Source organism: Mus caroli, chromosome 11 (assembly GCF_900094665.2).
Source record: "Mus caroli chromosome 11, CAROLI_EIJ_v1.1, whole genome shotgun sequence".
Lineage (NCBI taxonomy): Eukaryota > Metazoa > Chordata > Mammalia > Rodentia > Muridae > Mus > Mus caroli.
In genome coordinates, this window is record NC_034580.1 from 49,999,766 (window position 1) to 50,022,132 (window position 22,367).

At 47.9% G+C, this 22,367-nt stretch overlaps 1 protein-coding gene across 1 annotated transcript; it reads left to right on the forward strand.

The window, feature by feature from the left end:
• The first annotated feature begins 9,258 nt into the window (after positions 1 to 9,258).
• On the forward strand, positions 9,259 to 22,129 carry Gm2a (GM2 ganglioside activator). Its single transcript, XM_021177728.2, has 4 exons — positions 9,259 to 9,513; positions 14,882 to 15,043; positions 20,145 to 20,327; positions 20,627 to 22,129. Exons 1-4 carry the CDS (start codon positions 9,433 to 9,435, stop codon positions 20,780 to 20,782), a joined length of 582 nt encoding a protein of 193 aa, XP_021033387.1. The 5' UTR covers positions 9,259 to 9,432; the 3' UTR covers positions 20,783 to 22,129.
• The last annotated feature ends 238 nt before the right edge of the window (positions 22,130 to 22,367 follow it).

The following is a 22,367-nucleotide window of genomic DNA, read 5'->3' on the forward strand; positions in this document are numbered from 1 at the left end:
TCTCTGTGTAGCTCTGGCTGTCCTGGAACTCACTCTGTAGACCAGGCTGGCCTCGAACTCAGAAATCTGCCTGCCTCTGCCTCCCAAGTGCTGGCATTAAAGGTGTGCGCTACCACGCCCGGCATAAAAATAAGTCTTAAAAACAAAACCCTGTCTTAATGCAAAAATCATAGAAGAGGGCTGAGTGTGGGATGCAGCTCAGTGGTGGCGTGATCATTTAGCATGCGAGGAAGGCCTGTGGCCAGTCTCTGGTACCAAAACCCCTCATCCTCTATAAAAAGGCCCAAGGACCTGTCTTTCTTTCTTTCTTTCTTTCTTTCTTTCTTTCTTTCTTTCTTTCTTTCTTTCTTTCTCTCTTTCCTTTGACTGGGATAAGGAATGGAGAGCCAGGTAACCATATAAAGATGTGACTGAACAAAAATGGAACTACCTACCCAACTGGAATGTCAGCAGGACCTTGCCCTGGCATCTCGTTGGCTCCTTGGTCTATAGAAAGAATTCAGATGAAAACCGTGACACAGAGCAGTGTAGAAGACCCAAAGCGAGGCACCTTCAAGACCTGAGAGTAGACTGACTAAATAGAAGAAGAAGAAGAAGAAGAAGAAAAAAAAAAACACAAAGACAACTGTAACTGAAATTTTTGCAACAGGTACTCCGGGGTGGGTGGGTGGGTGGATGTTTTTCTGTTTGGATGATTTATAGGCCCATTTGGAATAAGTCTCTCAAGGGAGGGGACAATGGTATGTCCAGAGATGCTTGGTTAGATGGTAATCATTGGAGGTAGTTTAGAAAGTCATGCCTCCACCCAGAGCCAGAGATAGGACCTAAATCCCATTATTTTGGCCAGCAATCAAAGTCCTGCAGATTGGCTCCTGGCTTTACAAGCAGCTGCTTATGAGGGGATGGGCCCAGCCTCGTGACCTTCAAGCCTGACTCATTTATGTAGTTACTTAACAGTAATTAGACAGAGATGGGACAATCTGCAACATCTGCTCAGATGTCCCCTCCCCCTCTCTTTATGTGTCTTTCTGTCCTCTCAAGTATTCGACAAGACTCATTTTGGATGAGTCCCATACTTTGGATGAGTGGGGAGGGGGGAGTGGAGAGAGGGGAGAGAGGGGAGAGGACCTTATGATCCTCAAATAAGATAGGTGGTAGAACTGTATGTTGTCCGATCTGCTCCCCAGGAAGGTGGGAGAAAGGGTTAGCTGCATTCCTAGGTTTTAAGGCTAGCTTTGGTGGGAGATGGGTTCTGGTTCTAGGATTGCTTTGGGTAAGAGGTTATTCTTAGGCTCCATAGCTTGGCTTTGGACAAGATGCTGAGCAGAAGAAGGGCAGGAGAGCATCAAGGCAGAGTTGAAGTTCTTCCAGCGTCCTTCAGTTCAAAGTGCCCAGCATTTCGAAGTGCCATACCTTGGGGTATAATTTCCTGAGTCCCAACACTACTGGAACTGTGGTGTTTAGTATTGGCTAGCAGCACTGGCTCACAGGGGTTGGGGGATATTTATGTTATTTGTTGGCTTTTTGAGATAAGGTCTCACATAGTCCAGGTTGGCCTTAATCTCAAAATGTAGTCAAGGGTGTCCTCAGCTTGGGGTCCTCCTGTCTGCAAGCTTCCACCACCTAAGTGTTGGGATTACAGGAATTACAGGTGTGACCTGCCGGGCTGAGCTAATTATTGGGCTCCATTCAGATAGCTTGATGGCTCCCTGCATCTTTAATGTGATCATGGGTGCTATGCACACACTTTAGTTCTATAGACAGTGGATCTTCAGGATAGGAAACTGTTGGAATCTTCCAGGGGAATTAGACAAGGTGTCAATCTATCATTTCCATTCCAAGGTACAGCTTGGGCAAAGGAACTGTCTAGGGCTCCCTAGTTGGTGACAGTATAGCCTGAAGTAAGTATGACAGTGTCAGAGAAGGCCCTGACGAGATGGGAATCTTTTTTTTTTTTTAAGATTTATTTATTTATTATATGTAAGTATATTGAATTGTCGCTGTCTTCAGACACACCAGAAGAGGGCGTCAGATCTCATTACAGATGGCTGTGAGCCACCATGTGGTTGCTGGGATTTGAACTCAGGACCTCTGGAAGAGGAGTCGGAGCTCCTAACCACTGAGCCATCTCGCCAGCCCCGAGATGGGAATCTTTGTGAATCAAAGCAGTGTTCCGTGGCATGGGCACCTTCCAGCATGGCTGCTGAGACCAAGGGACACTCTTCCCAGGGCTCCTTCCCCTCCCTGTCTGGTCTTCTCAACTGGTCCCAACCCTGCTCCCAGTGACACTGTCAGGCCTCAGTTGCTCTCAGGGTTCAGGTTATTTTTTTGAGAAGATGAGAGGTTTGTATTTCTGTATGCTTTGTGGTGGCTCCCAGATGTGTCTGAGGTGGGGAGACCAGAACTTTGGGCCATGCTGCTGAGTGACCCTGGGCAAGCCTATTTCTGTTCTGTTTCTTTTCCTCTAAAACTGGATAGTTACAGGATATCCCATTAAAATAAATCCTAGCAGTCCTTCCCACCACAACCCATACCAAGCAGGAACTCTACCACTGAACTACACTCCAGCTCCCTTCTAGTGTTACAAACACACACAGGCACCCAGGCCTGCAGGAACGAATGTAACACAAACTCTGGAAACAAAATAACCAAAAGTGATTAGATGGCTGAGTATGGTAACTCCTATATCCAGTGCTTGGGAGGTTGAGACAGGAGGATTGCTTCATGTTTCAGTTTGGATTCTAGGCTAGCTAGAACTGTGTCTTAAAAGCAGGAATGTGCCGGGCGTGGTGGTGCACGCCTTTAATCCCAGCACTCAGGAGGCAGAGGCAGGCGGATTTCTGAGTGCAAGGCCAGCCTGGTCTACAAAGTGAGTTCAGGACAGCCAGGGGCTATACAGAGAAACCCTGTCTCAGAAAAAAAAAAAAAAAAAGGAGTGCGGCTGGGTGGTGGCATTCAACTTTAATTCTTGTACTTTGGAGGCAGAGGTATGCAGAGATGGGTGAGTTTGAGGCCAGCCTGATCTACATTAGTGAGTTTCGGGACAACCAGAGTTACATAGTTAGACCTGTCTCAAAAATACCAGCACACACACCACCACCACCACCACCACCTGTTGTTTTCGTTTATATTTTATGGGTGTGAGTGTTTTGCCTGTGTGTCTATACATGTACCAGGTCCAAGTTCATAAGAGTGTCAGATGCCTGGGGGCACCATATTGGTGCTCCTCTGCAAGAGCTGCCGGTGCCCCTAACCACTGAGCTGTCTCTCCAGCCCATGTTCTGTTTATTGTTGTTGTTTTAGGATTTTATCTTCTTTTGGGGACAATATTGATTATAATTATCTTCTTACAACTGTGAAAATCCAAAGGATGTTTCCTCATCTCTCTTTTATTTATTGGCTCTTGTGTGTCACGGCATACAAGTGTAGGTCTGAGAACAACTGTGAGAGTTAATTCTCTCCACCAGGTGGGTCTTGGGAACCAAACTCATGGTGTCCCGCTTGAGAGCAAGCACTTCTAATCACTGGACCATCTTGCTGCACCAACCCTGCTTTTATGCTGCTGCTGCTGCTGTTGTTGTTGTTGTTGCTTGTGGCAGTGGTGGTGATGGTGGTGGTGGTGTGTCTGTTGGGTTTTTTGAGACAGGTCTAACTATGTAACTCTGGTTGTCCTGAAACTCACTAAGGTAGATCAGGCTGGCCTCAAACTCACCCATCTCTGCCTACCTCTGCCTCCAAAGTGCAGGGATTAAAGTCAAGTGCCACCACCCAGCCGCACTCCTGCTTTTAAGACAGGGCCTTGCCATATAGTTCTAGCTAGCCTAGAATCCAAGCTGAAACATGAAGCAATCCTCCTGCCTCAACCTCCCAAGCACTGCATATAGGAGTTACCATACTCAGCCATCTAATCACTTTTGGTTATTTTGTTTCCAGAGTTTGTGTTACAATCGTTCCTGCAGGCCTGGGTGCCTGTGTGTGTTTGTAACACTAGAAGGGAGCTGGAGTGTAGTTTAGTGGTAGAGTTCCTGCTTGGTATGGGTTGTGGTGGGAAGGAAATACTTTATTTCCGGACTTTGCTTAGATGACAGAGACACCATCGATACTGAGAGAACAACTCTGATTTAGTGAAGTAACCATTGTCTAAGGCCTGGAACTCACTATGTAGGCCAGGTTGGCTTCAAATTCCTGGCAATGTGCCTTGACCTCTGCAGTGCTGGGTTATAAAAGTACACCAACAAATGATGTGGAGATAAGAGCTGTTATCTTAAACCAAGAGGCAAACAACTTGAGTGGAAAGAAAAGCTGGGTGTGGTGGTGCACACCTTTGATCCCAGCACTTGGGAGACAGAGGCAGGTGGATCTCTGTAAATTCAAGACCAGCCTGCTCTACACAGCAAGTTCCAGGCCGACTAGCGAGACCCAATACCAGACCAAAACAAAAAACCCAAATAAACATGTGAGGCTCCTGGGGGGTATTGCTACAGACATACACCACCACACCCTGCCATATACATTTGTGTATTTCTTTTTTTGTGGGGCTGTAGATGGAAGCTAGGGCTTCAGGCAAATGTGTGACCACTTACCTATATTCCATCCCCAGTTTTTATGTTTGTTTGTGGTGCTCAGATCAGACCTGGGTTCCCAGGCATGCTAGGTAGCTAGCTGCTCTGCCATTGAGCTGTGACCCCAGTTCTCCTGTATGTTAATGAAGAAGTCCCAGCTCTGGAGATGGAGATGCCTGAAGCTGTCCTGCAGTAGTGCTCTGAGTGGTGTTGTGTAGCCTCCCAGAGTGGTGTTGTGCAGCCTTGGCTGGAAGCCACTGCCTGATTGTCAGGATACTGGCTTTCAGGTCTGCTCATCTCTCAATGATTCTCCTTTTAACCAAGAAAAGGCAAAGTCAACCTCCACAGATGCTTCCCTGCTGACTCAGGAAGGCACGCACCCCCACTTTGTATTGCTTTAATGGAAGTTTTCGTCTTTGGGGACTCTTGCTTGGTCTCGTATCATCTGTTGATTTCTTTAGTTGCTACTGCTCATCACTAAGACTCCAGATGTGAGGAAGATGGGATGAGCATTGAGGGGTGTGGACAGGGCCTTTATTTTGTCCAGTTGTCAAATCTGTCAGTGTAGAGAGAAAGCTTATGACAGAATCATCTTCCTTATGATATATTTATTTGCTGATATATTTAGCTGTATCAAGGTCTCACACACTCCAAGCAGACCCAGAACTTCACAGGGAGCTGAGGTTGACCTTGAACTTCCGATCCTCCTGCTTCTACTTCACAAGTGCTGGAATCACAGGCAGGTACCACCACACCCAGTTTATATGGTGCTAGGCTGGAACACAGAGCCTTGTGCATACTATGCAAACACTTTATCAAATGAACTACACCTTCACCTGCATCCTTATGATTTTTAAATCCTCATTTTGCAAATAGAAAATGGAAGTCAGAGAGCTGAGGCCCCTGACCACTCTTCTATAGCAGTAATGGGGAAGGGCCAGAATACAGCCTGCTGAATAAGCCTGTCCCATCTCTCTTTCCATTGTTGTTATGGCTTGCTTTCCAGACATGATGTCTGTGGGATTCTAGAATTTCCTTCAAAGCCATTCATGTGGGAGTACCAACCTGAAGGAATGTGTCCCTTCACCTACCTGTGTGATGCTGGAGGGTTGTCAGGCAGAGAAGATGGAGGGTTAGGGGTCAAGAGGAAGTGAGTGATGCGGGTGAGGGGACTTAGCAACTGTGTAAAAGAATGAATAATACTCCAGCATGACCAGTGTTTTGTTTTGTTTTGTTTTTCTTTTTAAAACAAAATCTCAATTCTTCAATTTTTACCAATGAAGATTCGGGAGCCAGATGTTGGGGTGAAAGCCTGCTCAAAAAAAAACCCTTCAAACTGAACGTTCCTCCTTTCTACTTCCTGTGCCTCTCTCTGTCTTCCTGACTCCCTCTTACTCTCTGTTTTTCTCTTAATAATATGATGCTTCCTCTTCATCAATTGGTTGCTTGTTCAGTCTATTAACCTGTACTTTCGTTTATTTAATCCTGTTTACAATATTCAAGCAGAAACCTCTTAGATTAAAGGTATGTGCTAAGGTTGTGCCCCACCACAACTAAAACAGGTGTTTCCAGCAAATAACACAATCTCAGGGTTCACAGTGTGATCAAATATGCTGCAACAGTCCAGAGCTAGGACTGTAGTACTCCCTATCTAAGGGTAAGGCCACACGGGCAACCCCTACAACCTGTGGGATCAGCCACAGTATGAATGACCTCTCTCTTCACTTTGCTATGTGACAGTGGGAAAGGGCTTCTCCCTTCTGGTTCTCGACTTGCATCTGTGCGTGATGAAGGAGAGAGTCTAGTGTGACAGAACCATTGGGTAAAGTATGCAGCCTAGTTAATAGAGATGAACCAATGTCATGTTCTTTTTTTTTTTTTTGTTCCACAGAAACTCTTTAGTACTCTATAGGATGTGCTGCCTTAGCTAAAATAAAATTTAGAAGTAAAAGCAATAAAATTCCAAAGCTAAATAAATACCCCTAAGGGGAAAATATGGAAAATAATGTATTAATATTTTGAATTTCAAACCTGAAGGAAATTTTAAAGAATATGTATTTATTTTTTTAAATATTATTTTATTACGTATTTTCCTCAATTACATTTCCAATGCTATCCCAAAAGTCCCCCATACCCTCCCCCCCACTTCCCTACCCACCCATTCCCATTTTTTGGCCCTGGCATTCCCCTGTACTGGGACATATAAAGTTTGCGTGTCCAATGGGCCTCTCTTTCCAGTGATGGCCGACTAGGCCATCTTTTGATACATATGCAGCTAGAGTCACAATGTCATGTTCTTAATGATATGAAATGTATTCTAATATGAACAAAGGGGAAACTAGACAAGCACACAGAATGAATAAAACAAAATGTAGCTTAAGACACATTAAAAATTGACAGCCTTGCCGGGTGTGGTGGCGCACGCCTTTAATCCCAGCACTTGGGAGGCAGAGGCAGGTGGATTTCTGAGTTCGAAGCCAGCCTGGTCTACAAAGTGAGTTCCAGGACAGTCAGGAATACAGAGAGAGACCCTGTCTTGAAAAACCAAAAAAAAAAAAAAAAAATGACAGTCTTGTCAGGTGCTGGCTATTCATTAGTAACTAAAAGTTATAGTCCCACATCTAATTTTAGGAATATTTTTGAGGCAAGAAAAAGGAGAAAGGAGAACCAAGACCCTCACTCTATAACAAATTAAAAGTCATGAAAATGAATCTTTTTTTTTTTTTTTAAACATTCTGCAGAAAGGGGCATAGAGAAAAAGCAAACCTAGCTGGCTGGTTGAACTGATGAGAGACAGTGAGTGGTTTTAAGTCCTGATACAGAGAAGTTCCTTCCTTTTCTCTCTCGTAATTTGGGACTCAGGTACAATCATTGCAACTCCCCAAGTTGTTCATCCTGTTGGTTTAGGACAATCTTATCTAATTACCATCTTGGGGCTTGAGAATGCCCACTTTACTAAAGATGAGCTCAGAGGACTGCCTATAGCTTTTCAAGGTTCAGTTTGTTTCTCTTTCTTTCTTTCTTTCTTTCTTTCTTTCTTTCTTTCTTTCTTTCTTTCTTTCTTTCTTTCTTTCTTTCTTTTTTTTTGAGAGAGACAGAGTTTCTCTGTGTAGCCCTGGCTGTTCTGGAACTCACTCTGTAGACCAGGCTGGCCTTGAACTCAGAAATCCGCCTGCCTCTGCCTCCCAAGTGCTGGGATTAAAGGTGTGCCCTACCCCACTCCCTGCTCAAGGTTCAGTTTTCAACATGTGACAGCCACCGGCTAAGCGGAGAGAGGTTCCTTGAGCCTCCTGCTTAATCTGTAACTCTGACAGGTTCTAAGAGTAGCTCAGACTTAAGGTGGAACAGTTTTTAAAAAAAGTTATTTATTTATTTCATGTATGTGAGTACACTGATTGCTGTTTTTAGACACAGCAGAAGAGGACATCGGATCCCATTATAAACCGTTGTGAACCACGATGTGGTTGCTGGGAATTGAACTCAGCACCTCTGGAAGAGCAGTCAGTGCTCCTAACTGCTGAGTCATCTCTCCAGCCCCGTGATTTATTTCTTACAGAAGGAAGATAGGGAAAAAATCATGGGCGATAAGAAGGAAAAAGGAGCCCCTTCACCTGGAATCTGGCTGGAGCAGAAAAGCAAGAATCCCTGCACAATTAAGTATTGCTTAAGGCTCCCACATTCCCAGTTGTTAAGTCTACAGTTTTCTAGCAATCTTACTAGAAATTCCATTTACCAAGAAGCACAGGCACTCAGCTCCCTGTGTAAGTTCAGTGGCTTCTGGTTTCAGTTAACCAGCTTGGAACCTTGCTCAAGGTACCTTTGGAGCCAATCTATAACCGTAGTTATCGAATTAAAAAAAACAGGGATGGGCTTCTAAAATCTTGTAGTCAGAATGAGAACTCTAGGAACTAGAGTCTTTGAGAAGACCACAAACCTACTTTCCAATGTGACTTAACTTTGTTCCGGGCGCTATTTTGTCTCTTAAGTCTCATGCTTACGCCTATATTTTAAATAAAATCACTAACTGTGTTTAACTGTGAGGCTAGTCCTAAAATTTTTTTCAGAGAGGAAGCCCAGTTTGGCCTTAGTGAAGGTCTCGAACTCCTCCTCGGGCTGTATGGGTGACAGTTGGACGTTCTTTCTGTCAACGTTTCTGGTATTTTGTACTTTGGAAAGTAAACTTTGGTGTCTAACGGAAAGACTGCGGACAGCGATAAGCACCACCATCTCCTAAACTCATCGTTAGGTGCAGGCGCTTTCCCAGGACTAAAAGCCTCAGGACCTGGCAGCGCTTTAGATGCTGTTAAATGCTAACAACCAGATGCCAGGAGTTACAATATGAGCAGGAAACTGGCAGGGAGCTTTCTCTCTGTGTAGAGAGGAACCTAGGAAGGAAAAAAAACTGAACCTTGATAAACACTCCAGAACTTCGCCCCGCCCATCTCGCCTATCACCCTCACCCAACCGCGTATGGAGCCCTGCTTCTGCATTCAGCTCCGCCTTAGCACTCGGCCCCCGCCCCTTCCGCAGTCCCGCCCCTCGCGCTCCGCCCTTCTCCGCCCTCTTAGCCTCGCTCCTTCCCTCAGCCCCGCCCTCAATCGACCCCGCCTCTTTCGCAGAACCTTTTTTTTTCCCTTCAGAACTCAGCTCCGCCCCTTCCTCCGCTGGCTCTGCCCCTGCAGTAGGCCGTTGAGGGTGGGGCTGAAGCAGGTGGTGTTTGGGGCGTGGCCGGAGAAGTCCCGCCTAGGGCCTGCAATCTCAGCCCCGCGGGGCGGAGCGCTGAGCGCAGCCAGGCTTTGCATTAGCGACCTGCTGGCTTTAAAGGCAGCCGTGAGTCGCATTGCCTAGACCGACACGGAGGACCATCGCCATGCACCGTCTACCGCTGCTGCTCCTGCTGGGCTTGCTGCTCGCAGGCTCCGTCGCCCCTGCGCGCCTCGTCCCGAAGCGCGTGAGTGTCCCCGATCCTGGAGCAGGCCTTCAGCGACATCCCGGGACTGATGGGTCCAGATTGTCCTAGAAGGGCTCCTCTCCTCCGAATCGTCCTGTCCCACCCATCCTTTCCGGGTTCAGAGCAGTGATGCGAACGCTCTTGTCCTAAACCCAGGTTCTCAGTCTGTGACTCGCTGCATTCCGGGCCCTCTTCTTTCCCTGTTTTCTGCTTGGCTCTGAGGTCTTCCTGCTGGTAGGAGGGTTGAATATGGGGCCTGGAGGTTCAAACTTGCCTACCAGGTGACTGAGGGCCAGCAGTGCGATTCCAAAGCACCTAGCTGTGTGCCACTGAGACCCTCCATCTCCTGACAGCCTTTTACTTCCCTGTCTCTCATTCCCTGCACTACAGACCACTGGGAAAGGGGGTTCGGTCATTCTGAGGGGAAAGCCCAGTCCCATTGCCTTTTGCTGTGGCCTAAAAATGCAGGTCCTCCAGACCCTTCCTGCCAGGACCGGCTGAAAAAAAGGGGGAAAGTGTTGTGGACGATCTTAGCTTTAGTGTATAAAATGTATGTCATGTCAGCATAGGGTGAGGGCTTTCATGAACCGAGGGTTTGCAGAATGCCCAAGGAATAGGGCAGTTGGGGCCAGTATGGCCTTGGCCTTGTTTGGTCAGATGCAGGGAAATGTTACATGTGGGAGGAAGGACCTTTTGACCTCTCTGTCCCAGAGGCTAGTCAGCTTGTCTCTCTTTTTTGTTTTTTTGGTTTTTCGAGACAAGGTTTCTCTGTATAGTCCTGGCTGTCCTGGACTTTGTAGACCAGGCTGGCCTCGAACTCAGAAATCCACCTGCCTCTGCCTCCCAAGTGCTGGGATTAAAGGTGTGTGCCACCACGCCTGGTTCAGCTTGTCTCTTGATGTCTCCTAGTGTGGGAATTCAGGTCTTGGTTCCACAGCCGGCCTTCTGAGGTGGAGCCCAGTTAGACACAGTAGGCCTGCAGATGACATCCCCATTTCTCCTGTATGCTTTGCCTGTGGGTGCCATTCCAAACTTTAGGGGCTCAGATAGGCAATTTGGAGGGACTCAGGCATTGTAGGCACCAACCTCCTTTTGGCTGTTAAGGACTTTACTCAAGATCACTCAGTGACATTTTTGAACCCTACTCTAGAGGCTTATGGTCGCAGAACTTGAGTCTGCAGTGACCAGTGAGTGACTGAGTCTTCAGAACCCTGGGGTCTTCTTGTATCATTGACTGGTCCTGTGACCCTGGGCTGTAGTGACTCTGATATGACTGGCTTCATGCTGGGCACTTACTAGACTCTATGTTGCATAGTAGGTGTCATTTATTATATACCTACTGTGTGCTGCAGATTGAGCTTTGTACTTTTCCTCTTTTAAAAAAAGTTTTTTGAGATAGGATCTCTGTAGTCCAGGCTAGCTTAAACTCTTGTAAGTAGCTAATGATGACCTTAAACTATACTGATCCTCCTGTCTCCATCTCCCAATTTTGGAGTAATTCATAAGGATAGCATAAAGTTCTGTGTATTTACCTAATTGCTTTTGTTAGTATCCCATATCATCAGTGTGCTTGTTAAAACCAAGCCAGTGTGGGTCCTTTACTGTGAACTAAATTAGGCTTTATTTGGGTTTCCCATGAATGTCCCTCTCTATTCCAGCACTTGCTCTGGGGTTCCCTATTGTCATCCCTGTCACATCTTCCCTCTCTTCTCAGGCCCGGGGCAGAACATTTAAATGAGCTTGGCTGCCTTCAGGCGCTGAGTCCTGTTGCTTTGTGTACAGACTTCTTCTCCTGTTATTACCCTGACAGAAGATATAGTTATGCTCACTTAATAAATGAGGAAGTTGAACCTCCAGGGGTTAACATGCCGGAGGCGTCTGCTAGTGAGACCAGGGGTTAACTAGCACCTGTTAGTGAGAGCAGTAGTGGTTGGTGTGTGATGTTAACCCATGCCTGGATCTGCCCCTATTCTGCCTATGTAGCCACATCTAGGCTAGGGATGGCATCTGCCAGGTTGGAGGTACACACTGCTGATCGCTATCCTCCCTTTCCCCAAGAGCCTGGACTCAGCTGCTGGAGTACCTCACAGCTGAAGCTGCCCAGGCCCTGCTAGTGGAGGACCACCTTGTGAGAAGTCCCCTGCTAGGGCCGGGGGAAGGGGTGACGGGAGAGGGTGGGAGAGTCTAAAAAGGACACTCTAGAGACTTCCCTGAGCCCAAAGTCCTCCTCGGTGTGAATCGGGCAGCTGAGTTGGAAAAAGTAGCCTCCTACCCTGTCAGCCCAGGTTACTACTTAGCCATTTTTTTTTCCACTTATCTTAGGACCAGCCACTCCTCCCCCAGTCCATCCTTCTCCAAGCATGGTACTTTCTTTCGAAGGTGTTCTACTGCACCATGGCCAGTTTGCTCTCTTTGACCTATGAGGGCTTATAATCAATGAGACTGCTACCCTTCTTCAGCAAGGTCCCTCATTCAACATGTCTAGCCTGTTGGCCTTTCTGTAGTACTGGAACCAGCTGAGCTTCTACCTCAGGGCCTTTGCTTGTGCTCTCTGTGTGTCGATGGCTAATTTCTCATCCTGAAAGAATGTTTTAAGTGTCACCTTTCAACCACCCTAAGTAAGACCTGAGTTACTCTCCACACCACCTTCAGGCACTCATATTACAGTGGTTGATCCTCCTTTGTTCCCTCCCTCCCTCCCTCCCTCCCTCCCTCCCTCCCTTCTTCCCTTCTTTCTTTCCGTTTTTCTGCCCCCTAGTACTTGGGTTTGAACCCAGGACTTTAGGCATGTTAGGTGAGCTCTCTACCACTGAGTTACACTGCCAGCCTGGGGAGCACTTATTTACACTAGACTGTAAGCCCCACAAGGCAGGGAAGAACTGTTTCCTATTGTTTACAAAGCCCTCAGTCCAGGCCCTGAAATAGTTGCTTCACAAATACTTATGGAATGAAGTTTGAGCAAAATACCTGCTGGTACCTACCCTGGCCCTGCCTTTCTTAGTCACAGTGTGGCCTTTCATTCCAGGAATCAGAAGCCCATGCCAAGAAGCTTGAACATGGAGTTTAACAGGCTTACATGGATCTCACGGAGTTGGTGGCAGGAAACAGAGGCCAGGGAAGCACATGGCTGTGTTTTAGTGAGCCAGCTCATGCTTGGTGTCTGACACAATGCCATGAGTTGTCACATACGTGTTCTCACCTTGCAACAGTTCTGGGAGGGAGATATAAAATGCCTCTACTTAAAAGATGTGGAAATCAGAAATCAGGACTCCAATAGTATGTGTTCCAGGCTGTGATTCCAACCCAGGTCTGTTTGACTGGAGCCTAGGTTTCCTGCCTGGCACTCCAAAGCCATACCTGTCCCAGGTCCCTGGGATGCTTGTTTTCCATCCCAGGCTGGTTATGAGTTCACTGTGTGTTTGAGGATGAGTTTGAACTTCAGAGCCAAGTGCTGGGATTACAGGCATGTGCCCTGTGCTGGTCTTAGATTGCCTTTTCTTTTTTGAAGACAGGGTCTCACTATGTAGCCCAGGCTGCCTTCAAGTTTGAGATCCTCCTGCTTCAGCCTCCCTAGTGCTGGGATGACTGGTGTATGTCAGCATGCCTGGCTCCTTTAGTGTTGTAGTAGATCATATAGGTGACTGACTGTGTTCCTTTCCCATAAGACAGAGGGGCTCTTACTCTTGTCTCCTCAACTCAACTTGGAGCTGAGCCACAAGTGTCCGTGCTTGGAACCCACCTTAAAACTTTTGACCCAAGGCAGTGCCAGGCCTGTGTCATAAGGGTCACATACATTGTCTCTGGCCATAGGGTCACACACACAGCTTCTTGTGTCATAATTCCAAAGCTTGGCAGAGAGAAGCTGTGGTCTAGCACGGATCAGGTGTTCTCTGGGTCCGGATGGTTATGGATGGGTTAAGATGGAGGCCAGGCTGGGGTACAGATTGGCAGATTTTCTAAGGCTGTGTGTGGATAATGGCAGTGCTAAGGGTCTTTGTAGGGGGTTTTGGGGGTGGGGCATGTGAGTGTGTTTTGAGAGGGAGAGACAGGCAGACAGGCAGACAAACAGACAGAGGTGTAGAATGAATTCCAGATCCTAAGATTCTGGGGGCTGGTGGTCACATGAGTTGGATCTAGGTCACGTGGAGGAAGATTTGAGAAGTTCCTCTGCAGAGGAGTGGTGGGTGACTCAGGGTGTGCCTATGGTGTGGTTCACACAGGGGAGTAAGAATGTGGGTGTAAGGTGAGAAAGTCATTGCTCGTCACTGAGGGACCTCCTGTAGATCTTGTCCCGTGGGTCTTGTTCCCTGGACAGTGAGGCTTGGGTTGCTGTTGTTTCTCCTTGTGTTCTTTCTCCTTGTCCCCCCTTGTTGCCGACCTAGGATTGGACAAGGGGTGGGGCATAATCAGGCTCATGGGCATGGAATACAAGGATGACTTTCAGCAGCTTGTCTTGTGGTGACCTCCCAAAGCTAGCTGGAGAGAAATGGGTGGCGGGGTCAGAGCTCAGAGAAGGTACCCTCAAAGCTAAATGAGGCTAATACCATTATTAAAAAGAGTATTTTCTGCATTCATTGACTTGTATACAGTGTATCTGTATCGTATCCAATCCCACATTCCCTTTCAATCCAGCATACCTGCCTGCCATTTTTATCTTCTCTTAATAACCCACTGAGTCCAATTATTGCTGCTCATATGTGCATGGGTTAGGACATGGCTATCTATGACTATCACAAGCTCCCAAAGTATAATGACTCCTCCCTGCAGCCACCACTGCCAATACTTCCTTAGCTAGGGGTGATTCCTCTCTCCCTCCCTCCGCCCCTAACTCCCTTCTCTTGTAGCCTAGGCTGGTTTAGAATGACCACATCTTGCCTTGAGTGTTTACGTTATGGGCTTGCACCCCCACAGCCAGCTAAGTCTCTCTCTCTCTCTCTCTCTCTCTCTTTCTCTCTCTCTCTCTCTCTCTCCTCCCCTTCCCCAGAACAGGGTCTTCTGTATCTAGACTGGCCTGACATGGGCTATGTAGTTGAAGATGACCATGAATTCCTGATGTTCTACCTCCCAAGTGTTGCCCCTGCCACCACACTGGGTTTGTGCCATGCCAAGGATAGAGCCTAAGGTTTCCAATATGCCAGGTAGACATTCTACCAACTGAGCGACATCCCAACCCCCTTAGTTTTGAAGTTCAAGGCCTGATATAATGGGCCTAGGCCTTGCACTTTGGCGTTTTGCCTGAAGAATGGGTCAGACAAGTGTGACTGTTACCATGGAGCTCAGAGGGGAATGGGCAGGCCTCCCTCCAACTCTTGTATGCTGAAACATTTCTTTTCCTCCACTTCTCTCCTTGCTGTCTGGTTGTCCCTAGCTTTCCCAACTTGGTGGCTTCTCCTGGGATAACTGTGATGAAGGAAAGGACCCTGCACTGATCAAAAGCCTCACAATCCAACCTGACCCCATTGTCGTTCCTGGAGATGTAGTCGTCAGCCTTGAGGGCAAGACCAGCGTTCCCCTCACTGCTCCTCAGAAGGTAAGCCCCAGGCTATGTGGAAGATGGATGGGGAGTGGGCAGCCAGCAGGCACCATGGAAGTTCATGCTCATAGATTGTGAAAGACTTCAGAGTTCGCAGATTTACCACAGACTTACCCGGGTTCATAGAGTCTCAGGGTAAGGGGATGGAAGGGAAACCCAGGTGGGATTCCCTTTTCATGCACTGGGATTCACCCATTCATGCACTTGGATATAGTGGCCCAGTGTTCACCATGGACTCCTCTGTGTTGTTTTGATGTATAGCCAGTAGCCAGGGACATAAGGCTATTTTCTTTTGTTTTGAGACAGGGTCTCACTCTGTAGCCTATGCTGGCCTTGAACTTGTGGTAGGCCTGCCTGCCGCAGTTTGGTTGTGGGCATGAGCTGCCACAATGTGGACTCTCAGAGCTGAATGACTAATGCTGTTTCCTTTATCCATACTGCATGTATTTATTTTTTTAAAAATACATATGAAAACAAGCAGTGCTTTGTATGTATGTTTTGAGGGAAGGCTTTATGTAGCCTTAGCTGGCCTTGAACTTGCTGTGAGCTCCTGGCTCTCTGGCCTCCACTTCTTGAGTACTCAGATCACAGGGGTACTACCACACCTGGAATGGACCCCGGGGCCTCTCATGCATATTAGGTGAGCACTCTGCCAAAACCACATCCCCAACTTTGTTTCTGTTCTTTTGAGCCAGGGCCTTCCTTAGGTAGTTTAGGCTGCCCCACAACTTACTGTAAGTACCTAAGGATAGCCTTGAACTTCTGCTCTTTCTGCCATCACCTCCTGAGGACTGGGATTACAGGCGTGCGCTACCATGAATAGCTTCTATTAAATGTCTTCTCCAAGCCTAATTCCTCAGGAGCTGCTCATTGTTGGCTGTTACGGATCCTCCCAGAATCTTCACTCATTGTTCTAATGAGACAGCGTGATTAATTTGGGAGACACCATGTGGGCTAGAATTTGTCCGTATAATAATGATCTATTCATACTCTCCTGTCTATGTACCTTCACATTAAAATTTTTAATTTATTATTCTTGTGTCTGCATACGGAGATGTGGGGTGAGGCCCACATGACACAGGGAACAGGGACAAGTTGTAGAGTTGGTTCTCCTTCCACCTTTTTGTTGGGTTCTGGGGCAGGAACTCGGATCGCCAGGCTTACAAGGCAAGCACCTTGTCCTGCTGAGGCAGCCCACTGGCTCAGATGCTTGCTTTTTTTTTTCTAAAATTTATTTTAAGTATATGAGTACACTGTAGCTGTCTTCAGACACAACAGAAGAGGGCATCAGATCCCATTACAGATGGTTGTGAAGCCACCATGTGGTTGCTGGGAATTGAACTCAGGACCTCTGGAAAAGCAGTCAGTGCTCTTAACCGCTGAGCCATCTCTCCAGCCCCAGATGCATGCTCTTAAAGCTCTTTTGATAGTCAATGCCCAAATGTCTCCAAACAGCCAGCCAGGTTTGCACCTACACTGACAGCTGTGTTTTCTTCCCCACACAATTTTGTGACACTAAGAGTCCGAGCCAGTTTTTAATATCATCCCTCACAAGTGCGAGTGATCCTTTCACAGTTCACTTGCTTTTTAGATCTATTTGGGGATACCAGCTTATTCCCACCCATCACCTAGCTTTGCATGCGTTTTTGTATATTTTCTTATTTTATAGTAAAGGCATCTCATGGCACTGTTTATTGTACTTCTTCACTCTGGTTAGAGTCACCACCTTTCTAAGATGTTCTTATATGCCCTGCAGTCTCTTTCTGATCCAGACCTATTCTGGAACAAGTTTTGATCATTTAAGAGATTTTGGGAGCCAAGCCTGGTGATGCATGCTTGTATATTATAACGGTGCTTTACTCAGTGCCTAGCACACAGGATGTGCCCAGTTTGTGTTGGCACGTGTGTTGACTTGTCAATCACTGTCAGTGATTGAGCTAGAAGTCCTGGAGAGATCTCAATGCCTCTGCCCATGGCTTCTCCTTGTTGATCTAGTACATTTTTCTTCAGCTATTATCCAATAGGAAGAGGTCAAGTCCCATGGATAAAAAAGGACAGAATTTGTCCAGATTGGAAAGGGAGACTGGCTGCTGAACTGAGTCTGCCAGTGTTGCCTGAATGCTATTCTCTGCTCTTAATGTTGAATCTGGAGTGGGTGGGTGTGTGCACATGTGTGTATGTATGTATGTATGTATGTACATATATGTGGTGGCCAGAGGTCAATGTTAGGTGCACCCCTCAACCTCTCTTCACCTTAGATGGGGTCTCATTGTGCCTGGAGCTCATCAGTTTGGCTAGAAAGCTGGCCAGTGAGCTCTAGGGTCTGCCCAACTCTGCCTCTCCAGTGCTGAGCCTGTGACAGCCACTATACCTAGATTTTTCTGGGATCCTGGCATCTGAGCTTAGGTCCTCATGCTTGCCTGGCAAACACTTTACCAACTGAGCCATCTCCTTAGCCCTAAGTGGTTTTAAACTTCTTTTGTTTTGTTTGTTTGAGACAGGGTTTCTCTGTGTAGCCTTAGCTGTCCTGGAACTCACTCTGTAGGCCAGGCTGGCTTCAAATTCAGAGATCCGCCTGCCTCTGCCTCCCAAGTGCTGGGTTTAAAGGCGTACACCACTGCCACCCAGCTGATTCTTAGGTGTTTGACTAAAGTGAATATCTTTGTGAGATCTAGACACAGCTCTATCGATGTGGAGGAGCAATGGCCCATGTTAGGAAGGGGTTGCCAAGGGCCTTAGCAAGTGCCTTTACAGTGCATGTCTGTGGACTTTAGGAGTTGGTTTAGTTGTGCCAGGTGAACAAGCGCTGCAGCCGAGGATACACAGGATATACTTCAGAGCCCTGCTGGCTGTAGGTTTGAGATGAACAGGAGATGTTGTCTGTAATCCCCTAATGGCAGGTTGTGGCTGCTGCCTAGGGGCTAGCCTTTGACATCACTGACTTCTGCCCTGGGCTTCCAATGCTGTGCTGGTCCTGGGCTGGGGAGAAGCAGCTGTGGGGGAAGCTCCATAGACATTCAACTGTAAGTTGGTTACTCCTGTTTAGATGGTGACTGCTTCAAGTTCCTCTTGGGGACCTTGGCTAAGTGAGGGGGAAAAGGATGTGAAGCAGCTGGCAGTAGGTTTTGTGTCCTGAGGCTCCTAAGTGCTGGCCAGGTGCTATCTTCCTCAGTGGGACCTCACAAAAGGCGGAAGTGCCGTGTAAACCATCCCACTCTTGGCTGAGGAAGTTGAGACTGAAGGCATCTGCCCAGCTTCCTCAGGGGCAGAGCTACTCTCCAGCTCAGGCCCTCTGCCTGTTCCTCATCTGAGGAGGAATAGACTTTCCCAGCAGAGGAGGCCGGCCAGAGGAAAGGTCACTGCACTATCAGGATGGATTCAGGCTAGCAGAGCAGGCCACCGAGGCAAGCAGCTTCAGCTCTGCACAGGATTCAGGCTGGGTTGCTTTCACCATTTCCTGGCCTTGAAGAAGACAGCCTATACCTCTTGTACTAGGTCATTTGAAGATTCAGGCAGCAGTCTGGGACTAGTGGAGTCTGGAGGAATAAGTGCCATCCCCAGATTTATCTCTCAGAAGCAGAACCCCAGCCAGGGTGATGGCTCACATCTGTAATTAATCTCAGCATCTGGGAGGTAGAAGCAGGATCAGGAGGTCATGGCCACTCTCTGCTGTACAGCAAGTTTAAGACCAGCCTGGGCCACATACAAGCCTGTCTCAGACACACCAAGATCCAAACGAAGAACACAAAGGTGAAACCCCCTGATCTAGTAAGGCTGTCGCTCGCATGTCTGAGCTGAAAGGGTTCTGAGAACTGCGGCTTCCAGGCTGGGGAGATGGCTCAGTTGATAACATGCTTCCTGTGCAAGCACAAGGACCTAGATTCAATCCCCCAGGCATGATGACCTACATACTCAGAACCCTAGGCCTGAGGAGGTAGAGATGGGAGGAGCCCTTGCAGACCTGCTGAGTCAGTGGGAGACCTACTAAAAAAAAAAAACCCAAGTGAATGATGGACACACACTCGCTCGTGCCCCCAGCCCCCCCCCCCCCCCCCCCCCCCCCCCCCCCCCCCCCCCCCCCGTACCATGCACAGGAATCACGTGTGGAGCGCCGATTTCCCACTGACCACTCTGTGCTTCTTTTCCTTCCTGGTTTTGGTGGGACACAGACATGGCTCTGAGAGACAGCTGGCGTGCACGGCAGCTGGTATAGTTAGTCTTCTGCATGTGCCAGTGAATCGGGCTTTTTGCTTGGGAGTCCCGGCTGCTTCTCCTCGGCCAGGTAGGCAGTGAGAACAGGAGTGGGACTAGGCTGGCTTGGCAGAGGGAAGCACATTCTAGGGTTCTTATCCAGCTCGGTCTGGAGAGGTCATTCAGCTTTTGGAACCAACTGCAATAAGGACCATAGACCAGTCTCAGAGAAATCTCCCTATCCATTTCCATCGGTTTGTTTATTGTTGCAGAGTCTAGATATGTAGACCAGGCTGGCCTTGAACTCGCAGTTCCCTGCCTTTTCCTCCAGGCTACCATGATTTCAGATGTTCATTGCTGTACCTAGCTACATTTCCATTTATAACTGTATCATCTGTGGTACAAGAGAAAATGTATGTCAGGAGCAACCAACAGAAAGATTCTACAACTAAGAATGGATAGCTTAGAAGCCCACCGAGGACATGTGCCACAGTCATTCAGCTAGTGTGATGTCAGTGCTTTGGTTCCTGTCATTGGATAGTAACAACTGGAGGATGGTGTGTTGGTCAGAGAGAAGAGACATTCACATTTGGTGATCAGTGCCCACCACATGCTCAGGGAAGGTTGAATACTGGGACTCAGCCAGAACATCTCCCCAGCTAAACCTTCTGTTCTCACAATACCCTGGAACAAGAGACAATGGGGATGGCTACAGGTTCAAGGCCAGCCTGGTCTATATATGTAGCCCCCATCTCAAAGAATCAAACCAGTAGAAATGTATGGGGGATTACTTTGAGATCCATCTACAAGCCTTATTGCAGCGGGTTATGAGATGAAACTTCAAGAAGCAGGAGCAGGAATGTGTGCCCTCGAGTTCACGCTGTCACCTTGATGAATCCTGTGACAGGTGGAGCTCACCGTGGAGAAGGAAGTGGCTGGCTTCTGGGTCAAGATTCCTTGTTTAGAACAGCTAGGCAGCTGTAGCTACGAGGACATCTGTGACCTGATAGACGAATACATTCCTCCTGGAGAGAGCTGCCCAGAGCCCCTGCACACCTACGGGCTGCCCTGCCATTGTCCCTTCAAGGAAGTGAGTACCTGGGGTGTCAAGGTGGTAGAGTGGGTGTGGGTATGGCCTTTTCATTCTGCATATTGTTTCTTTGGGTATATAAGAACCGCTATCTTGGGAGCTGGGAGCCTTGGTTTATCCGTGTGTGAAACGGAGCAGCTTTACGCTTAGCTGTGACCACTGGTACCCTTCATACTGAGCCTAGAAAAGGGCTATAGCACCACTCTTGGCTCTTAGCAGAATGGGGAGAGGGAGGGAAGATCACAGCTATGGCTGTCAGCAATAGGCCGCCCTGACCTGGCTTCACTTCTTCCCCTCAGGGTACCTACTCACTGCCCACGAGCAACTTCACAGTGCCTGACCTAGAGCTGCCGAGCTGGCTGAGCACAGGCAACTACCGAATCCAGAGTATCTTGAGCAGTGGTGGGAAGCGCCTGGGCTGCATCAAGATTGCTGCCTCTCTCAAAGGCAGATAACCTGGCAGCAGCCACCACAGAATGAAGGGGCACTAGCACAGCAGGCCTCTTCTGTGTTCCGGGGCCCAGGCCTGCCTGCCTGCCTCTAACTCCATTCTCCTACGATTCTCTACCCTCTCTGGAAATCATTGCAACCTGACCTGAGGGAGGATGGACCAGGCCCAACATCTGATGGGCTGTAAGCCATGCTCCTTTGCACCCCTACCAACTTTCTAAAGAGTTTTTTTCGTATCCAAAACAGTCAAGGAATGGGAACCAACATGTTTGTGAACCTTAAGGTCAAAGTGGCCCAACCTGGACCTCCTGAAGTTATGCTCACCCCACTTCTTTGTTTTAGTCACCAACTTTAAAACCAGGATAACTGTATTAATTTCTCATTCCATCCTGAGCCTCTCTTCCTGCAAAGAGGTCTAGGTAGTCAGTCTTGGGTCCCTCTATTAACTTCTGTGATTAACTGCATTCTCTTTGCAACTTGTCTAGTCAACACTGGGGCTGACAGATCCTGAAGAGGCAGGGTGGTGTGTGATAGAAACCTGTGAGAGTTATTGTTGGGCATGCTCCATTAACCCTTGGCAAAGCACAGGTACCTGTAGGGCCAAGCCGAAGACCTAGGGAGACACAGCAATCACTTCTGGGAGCGATGTCCAATTTTTTTTTTTTTTTTTTGGTATGATGCGTTCAAGAATGGGATGGCATTCCTTATACCTGACAAGAAACAAAACCAAAAAACTAATAGCACATGTGCTCTGGTGCCAGGTGGCCAGGGTCTGGAATGGCATATCTAGTTCTAGAGAGGTACAGTCCCCTGCAAGTGCCATGTAAGGAATGTTGCCAGATATTTGCAACATTTTTCTTCCTTAGGCCCCAACCCAGCCGTTTATATGAAATTGTAGAATTTTTAACTATTGGAAACAAATGGTTTTTTTATATATACTTACTATGCAGGCCAAAGGGGCCCCATGGACTCACCCAGGGACATAACCTGGCTCCCAGGTGGCTGCTTTTCCTCACATCTGTTCATCTTCTCAATCTCAAGTTATCTGGCCTCATCTCTTTCCCCTTCAAGGTCAAGTTATTGGTGCCTGGCCTCAAAGAGGGCTCAGCCTGCACTAGAGCAGGCCTACATGGCTTCTGAGAGCTGGGCACTGTGCCAGCCTCCGAGCCATCACCACCAGAGTAGACGGGTTCACACTGGATTAGATCCCACCCAGCAGCCACCACATGGAACAGGGGTCCTGTGAAGAGAGTGGATCCCACATCAGGTTGCACCATGACAACTTCCTGAGCCTTGGACAGCCCAGGTTCTGGACTAGAAGACTGGTCTGGCAATAAATCTTTTTAACTTGCTGTGTGGGCTCCTTTTCTTGGCTGTGTGCTTCATTGAGCATGGCTGCATGTGTGGGAGTCTGTGATGGGCTGTGGCTGTGGAAGGGCTCAGTGGGTGGTCCAGGGGAGTCCAGGCATCTCTGGCCATGGGTGCTTGTGTTCATCTCAGCAGCAGCTGGAGCTTCCGCCTTGCTCTGTTTGAGCCTGAACGCCCAGGGTTGCTTTCAGATCCCTTAGCCTAGTTTCCTGCCTTTCAACC